The sequence below is a fragment of the Phyllostomus discolor genome, chromosome 4 (genome assembly GCF_004126475.2).
Source record: "Phyllostomus discolor isolate MPI-MPIP mPhyDis1 chromosome 4, mPhyDis1.pri.v3, whole genome shotgun sequence".
Classification (NCBI taxonomy): Eukaryota; Metazoa; Chordata; class Mammalia; order Chiroptera; family Phyllostomidae; genus Phyllostomus; species Phyllostomus discolor.
In genome coordinates this window covers 129,699,907-129,707,398 of record NC_040906.2, presented here as the reverse complement: position 1 = coordinate 129,707,398, position 7,492 = coordinate 129,699,907, and the positions used below count along the sequence as shown (strand labels likewise).

Sequence of the window (7,492 nt, the reverse complement as noted above, 5' to 3'; positions counted from 1 at the left end):
CTCCATTCAACTGGGCATGCCTAATAACCAGGGAAGGCTTGAGCTGCAAGAAGAAAGCGTTTGCACCTTCTGCGCTCCCCTCCCCTCTGCAGCTGTCTCCTGCCAGTCAGGATATCCGACGTGAGCTCGGCCCAATGAAGGCCCGCGGCCTTCGTGAAGGCCCCGCCTCCCATGGCACACCACCAATTAATGGCTGGCAGAGGTGGGACGTATTCTGTTCCCGCCTCTCCAGTTAAGGCTGCTTGTGTGAGCCGGGAACGGCGCAAGCGAGGGACGACGGAAGGGACGGGCAGGTGTGGGCTCTGGGCCGCGCAGCCGGACGGCGGGAGTCGGAGGTGCTTGGTGCATGGGCCAGTGAGGGCGCGCTGAGATACCCTCGCCGCGGCGTAGGCGGAGCAGCGCGGGTGTCAGGCGCTGCCCCGTTACCCTGCGTCCCAGCGAGCGGAACCTTGCGCTTCGCCCGTGGACTGTCCGAAGTCCGCGCTATGGAAGAGGAGAAATATTTGCCTGAGCTGATGGCAGAGAAAGATAGCCTGGATCCATCTTTTGTGCATGCATCGCGCCTTTTGGCGGAAGGTAGGACTTGTCTCCACAGATGGGCTCAGACCTCTGGCCGCCCAAATCACCCGCGGCTTGGTTAGGAGAGTGAAGTTGGGGAGGGACGCTTGTCTCCTTCGCAGAAACTGTCACCCTGAAGATGCTGGCTTCAGAGCTCCAGGCGGACGGAGCCCGTTCTCAGGGCGGGCAGCAAGGCTCCTTCTCTACGTTTTAATTTGGGGAAGACTAAAGCTTGGAGATCTGAAGGCAGTGGTGATGTGACCTGTTAGGATCATTGGTAGAAAAACCATAAAGTGTAACGCGGTTTACAGGGATATTTTCACTTCGCAGAGGGAAGGGAAATCAGTTTGGAAGTAAATGGTGATCAGTGTAGTGTTCAGAGAGCTTCTTGCTACATATCAGCATTTTTTTTCTTTGCTGTATATGGGAATTGATGTTGATACTCTAGTCTAATTACAGCCTCTTCTATGAAAAGTCTTAGAATCAACCTAGATTAAACTATCATATTCTTCTATATTTGCGAGTGTGGCAGAGGCTAAAGTGCTTATCAATTTATTTGAAGTGTGATAATTGGTTTACTCTGCGAGTTACTGGTCCCTGGGAACACTCTGCAATTGATCAGCTGTTTTATCAAGTGTGCCTTTTCTGTTGTGTACCTGTAATGTTAAAGGAGATTTAATTCCCAGAACATGTATGTGTTGTCTTGCGTGGCTTTGAAAGGTTGTTTAAGCACACACACAAACTTTATGACGAATATTAACTGAAATTATTCCACTTACCTTAAAATAAAGCTAACTGCTAAAGATATATCTGTGGTAATCGACACATGCCTTTAAAAACTTGACTTTTTTTGATGAATGCTTCATTAATAATGAATTGTTTCATCATTAAATGGACTATAATGCAATTTTGTAGCTGAGGTTATGGACTTACCTATAGTAAAACTAAAAGTGACAACTTTCTCTTCCTCAGCCCTTCAGCGTTAAGAGAAATGTTTGCTTTACGGAGACTTAGTTGTACATGGAAGGAAAAAATTCTGATCTTCCATGTATGATTCTAATATCACTAGGTTTATTTAAACATTTTATTGATGGATTATTATTTATAATAACAATAAAGTATGAGCTTTTTTCCATTTTGCATACTAAACAGTTAAGAAAATATTTATAATCAAAATATTGAATTTGTGAAACAACTGAACTGTTTTTCAAGGAACAAGTTAGTTTTGGAGAGGATTTGGGAAAGTAAAATGCAATTATGCTTACTACTTTCTTGGTTACTGATTTTTTAAAAATAGAAATTAAAGTTGAAAAGTAAAGTCGACTAAAAATTAAATTCTCTAGTGTATTAAAAACAAAGGTAACTACATACAATAATGAATATTGAAAATTAATGAGTTATTAAGTGCTTAGGATTGTTCAAAATAATTAAAAATTCAACTAAGCCTTTGAAATTGTGTACTTCAATATATTTTTCCAGAAGTGTCTTTATTTAGCTGATAATGTCTTTAAAATGAAAAAAAATTACAAATTGGTCATTATCTGTGACCTGCTCATTGGTGTTCTCTTTGGGACAGCAGGTTCAATGATTAATTCATCTTTCACTAATGAGAGTTAGTGTACTTTCGAAGACTGCCACACTAAAAAAAAACGCACGTGAGAAACTCTTAATAGAGTACAAAGTATTCTGTGGCTGATGAAACAGCAGTCTCTGCACCTGGTTCCTTAACATTTTATCTTCCTCAGGAACTTGATTTCTTGATAAATAGCAACATGCTCAGATGTTCCTTGTAATTTATTTTTTCCCCAGTAGGGGGAAGTATGTCCTGCTTTTGTAAAGCCTTAGGAGAAAAAGCTCCTAAATAGAGAGAAAAGCATCTAAGTAAGAAACAAAGAGAGATGTCCAAATTTCAGAGAAAGTATACTAAGGAAAAGAGAATGAAATAGGTGATTATAATAATCTTGGGGTTTATAAAGAGATGTGCAAAAGATACATAAGATTTAAATTAATTCTCTGATTGCACTTGAAGCTCTTCATATGGGCTTATTAAAAAGTATAAGGTATGTGTGCTTTGGAATCTTTGATAAATATTAATGTACACTTTACATTATAGACATTACATTATTTTTTAAAAGGCTGCTTGCTGAGATTTCCAGGTTTTTGTTCGGAACTCTCTAGGAGAGTATTGTTGAGGTGATTTTATTTCTCATACCTGAAAATGCACTGATTGAAGGCAGTGGCTATAAATAAACCTGACATAGATATTCATTTGGAAGGAAGATGCACACTGAAGTACATTTCAGTCAGTACTGTGCAGACAGTCTCAAGACTGAGTGAGTAATAAAAATGATCCAGATGATTCAGTTCTTCGGAATGATTTTTTCCAGAAGCTAATATTTGTAAGGGTAGTGATATAAACCAATGAGCTTTCACAATGATTTATTTTGCTATTTTGATTGGTGATAGATGCAAATTAGTGCTCAATATTGACTGTTTTGTTTAAAATTGAAGGCCCTGAAGTTTAAAGTACTAGTTTTTTAGTTATTTTGTCATTGTTATTGTGGTTTGTTTTATTTCACTTGTTTCTGCTGTGTTTTCAGTATGTATGATTCTAAGAAAGCAAATGGAAGAGCCCAAACATTTTATGTATTTGACTTTTAGTTAGAAAAGATCTTGAATAATATGGTTTGATGAGTGTGTTTAATATGTTTGATTAACCAAAATAATGATTTTCCTGTGATTATACTATTGTTATGTATTTGTTGTGGATGGTGCTTTTGAATATGATAAAACAGCAAACTCAGCATGATCCTAAAAGTTCCACTTAGCCTCTGAATTTGCTTGCCAGATGAAATTAGATGAGGTTATTTATATCTCTGCTACTTCTGGGAAGTGCACTAAACTGTGAATCCAGATACCTGGATTTTAATTCCACTTTTGCCAAAACTGATTCTTGATAAGCTTACCTTTTCTGGGCCCAGTGTCCTTGTCTCTGAAATTAAGGAGTTGAACTAGGTGATCCATATGTTTCTTTGTAATTCTGATTTAGTCTGGGACTACTGCTGATGCAAGGAATGGTGTTTGTGTATTCAGAATACCAAAATCAATGGCTGAACATTTTTGAAACTTCTCAAAATTTCTTCCAAGATTAATGATTAATAATACATTTATTGCTCTATAGTAATAATTTGTGGCATATACATTATTTTGGCCACTGGGGACAGATTTATGTTCCTAAGTCTATCGAACTATTATGAAGGCTTAGAGCTAAAAATATGTATATGCATGGAAATTTCTTGTTTGCAGTCAAGCAACAGGCGTCTGTTGACAGACATAGATCTATTCAAGTTTATAGATTCAATTATGGTGATTCCATGTCTTTAGGAGGATTAATAAATTTTTGTCCAGTTGAGACTGTTTTGGGCTGGCAATATTTCCTAACCTAAATTCTTCACAAATATTGGTAGATTCACCATTGTTTTGGTTGACTTACCATATGATGAAGTCAGGGATTGCCAAATATCCCAACAGTTTAAATGTTAAAAACAAAACAAAAAAAACAAAAAAAAACAAAAAAACCATCTAGGTACTATTTTCAAAATTCAGTGAAAAGCTTGGCCATCCATCTAGGATTGACCTCTCTGCTGCAGATATAGATGAGTTTTTAAAACCACACAAGAAATGGGAATTAACATTTATTACAAATACTTATTTGTAGTGACTTAACTATATTTAGGTTCTCAATAAGGGTCATTTTTTAAGTTTATATTGTGTTCCTTAAAATATTTTCCATAAAGCATGGTGAGTTCTTAAGTGAATGAAAGCTATTGGTACAATGTCTGAAATCAGCTTCTGATAAGAAATAGTATTCATGAGGGTTTTCCTTTGACTAATGTAATCTCTTTGATAGTCCTCTCAGTATATTCAGGTAACCTTATTCGTGTTTCTTAGAAAACAAAAAATGGCAGATAAACTAATTTCAAGGTTTAACTATATTCAAGGTTTAACTATATTCCACTATAAATTCAAGGTTTAACTATAACTTATTCAATCTATAATTAAGACACATTTACAATATTATATAAAATTTTGCATATGCAAACAAAACACTTGGCATAGATTGGCCACAATTCTGCCTGTTGTTAAATTTCCTCTGATTCTCAGTTTCTTCATCTGTAAAACAGGAAAAGTAAAATCTACCAGGCATGATTATTTTAAGGTTAAAAAATGCTGTTTCTGACAATATCAGCAGTATTTTATATAAATACAAATAGAATGTTTTGTTCATATATAAGGTATATAAGCAGAAATTATACAAATATGAGATGATGCTTTCAAGATTTTCCTTAACATTTTAATGGCATTGTGGACTTGACCTCAGCTTGAAGCTTGGTTTTGTAAGGAGATAAACGCTGCCTTACTTTTGAATTACTGCTGAGTGAAATTTGAACTTATAAACCAAACTATAAAATAAATTATCTTATGAAAAATGATTCCAATGAGGGTTTTAAAAATACCTTGTTCCCTTAGTCACTGGGTACTTGTCATTGTTTTTTACTTGAGCTTGATTAACTCTGGTCCTGTGTCTTTAAGGGTAATTCTAAACCTCCCAGGCCTCTTCAGAAATCCATATGTCCTTCCCTCCTGTCCTTTCTCCTGTTTTCTTGAGGGAAATGGATATATACTTTCTGATGCTCTTCAACTTCTGACCATCTAAAAACTTCCATACTCCTTCTATTGTCTTTCATGCTCAGGAGATGAAATGTTTCTTTTGTTCAAGGCTGACCCATTCACCCATACCCTTAACTCTAAAATGTTCCCCATCTTCTCCAGGCTTGTTCTATAGTGATATCTTTTCTTCAGTATTTCCAACTTCTTCCTCCCTGTCCACTCTTTCTTGTAGCAGCTTGTAAACATGTTCCAATCTGCATAATTTAAAAAATATAATTCTTGTTCCACTTGCCAAAAGTAATAAATAATCTTTCTTGACATTTATCCTCTCTCATTTCTTTCAAATTTTTGATCATATTAGTCTGCACTAAGCTGCCTTGTTTCTCAATTTACCTCTTCAAAACTCCAGCATGACCTCTGTTCTCATCAGAAAACCAGTGGCCCTGGTGACAGAATTGTCTCCTAATTGCCAAATCCAATAAATGTTTTCTGACCTCTCATCGGGTCTCTTGGCTACATTTTTCACTGTTGATCTTCTTCCAATTTTTTTGGCTTTTGTCTTGCCTGACACGCAATGCTATCAGAGTGATCCATTCAAAATTAAGTGTGACCATGTCACACTTTATATTCTCTTTGAGCAGGCTTTCTCTGACACCATGTCCACAGAGGGAGAGGGGGCATCACCTTGATATTTCCAGGTGGAGTGAAGTCCAGGTGCCTCTCCAGGGGTCCACTGATACCATGCCAGCCACGAAGGGGAGGAGCACATTGTTATTTGTTCCTACCTGGCCTCTAGTGATGCCGAGAGGAGGGGGAGGGCTCATTCCTGCTGAAAATTCCAGCACGAATGAGACTTCTGATACCCCCATGGCTTGGAGGGAAAAGAGTGACTTGTTACTGTTCACAAGGATGGCAGTCCAGGATCTCCACATGACCATTGACATTGAAGGAGGTCTCCTTTACTGTGTGTGGACGCAAAGTCCCTATTTCCCATTCAGTCTCATCTGTGATTTCAGCCAGAGGGAAAAAAGGTGCCCCTGCAGTTGAGTGAGGTTGGAAGTCTAGGCTCCCTGTTTAACTTTTCTTGACAGGGGTGAGCACGAGATGCCTTTTGTTTTGTTTTTGTTCGTTTTGTTTTTCCTGTGTTGTTTAGCTGGAGAAAGATGTGTGTTGCTAAATGTTTTCTGCTTTGCTAGGTTGCCCTTTTTCTAGTCCTTTGGCCAGAGGGAGCAGGCGTTCCCTGAGGCTTTGTTTATTTATTTTATTTTTTGGTCTGCTTCTATTGATGTTTATGGATTGCCAGCTTTACCAATACCCACTTCAGCATACATGAGACACAAGAAAAAACTAAGGAAACCATTGCCCTGCTGCTCCTGGGTCTTGTGTTACCCAGTTAGCCTGCATTCTTCTTTGTAATCTGTGGTTTATTGATCATAATGTCCCCATCCCATTTATTTCTGTGTCTTAATTTATTTCTTTATGACATTTTTCTTGGGAGTGTATGCTAGGCTTTGTACATTACTATTTCATCAACAAGTTGTGTAAGAATGAGCATAACTAGGATAATTCTATATTAACGGGCACTTATTTTTCACTTTATCTAATTTCAAGAGACTTGGTGATATGATAACAGAGTGGGAACAAAGTGATGTCTGATCATTATTTCTAGTTTCTGTTGATGTGTGTAATTTACATTGAAGCTTTTTGTTCCCACAATTTCTTTGAAAAGAAGGAAGTTTTACAGGTAGTTTTTAGAAACCCACGGAGATAAGTCTGTCACATCACCAGCTTTCCTTATGCCCTTATTTGTAGGAACACCTGATTTGATCTCTTTTGACTGAATATATATATAAAAATATATCTAAGTTGGCCTTATATTCTGATGCCAGTTTGTTTTTTTAAAGCTATAACAATGTAAGATTTATTATAGTCATAGATTGAAATGTGATCCCTTTTCTTATAAAAATGGTGAATTTCATTAAAATAAGCATGGTGTAGAAATAGATTTTTTAAAAAATAGCTAATAGCTGATTTTTTAAAAAATAGCTAATAGTAGGTAATAGCTTATCTCCCATATTAATCTTCTCAGACATGCATGTTGTTGCATGACATTTTTTTCTCAAGTGGAGAATCCTGAAATGATTGATGTTTTATGGTTAGAAACTTGAAGTCTCAGCCAAGTATCATTGCTCAATTATTATTAACTATTGTGTAAAAGAAGTCATTTGTAGCATATCCTCCTTTACTTGGTTTTGCTTCACAA

The 7,492-nt window shown here is 37.0% G+C and overlaps 1 protein-coding gene across 1 annotated transcript in view; it reads left to right on the top strand.

Annotated features, from left to right (window-relative positions):
- Window positions 1-239: 239 nt before the first annotated feature.
- The window catches only part of KHDRBS2 (KH RNA binding domain containing, signal transduction associated 2), a 535,898-nt gene continuing 528,645 nt past the window's right edge, over window positions 240-7,492 (top strand). The window contains exon 1 of the mRNA XM_028509700.2: window positions 240-576. Within this exon, the coding sequence (XP_028365501.1) occupies window positions 486-576 (91 nt within the window). The 5' untranslated portion in view covers window positions 240-485. The remainder of the gene's footprint in view (window positions 577-7,492) is intronic.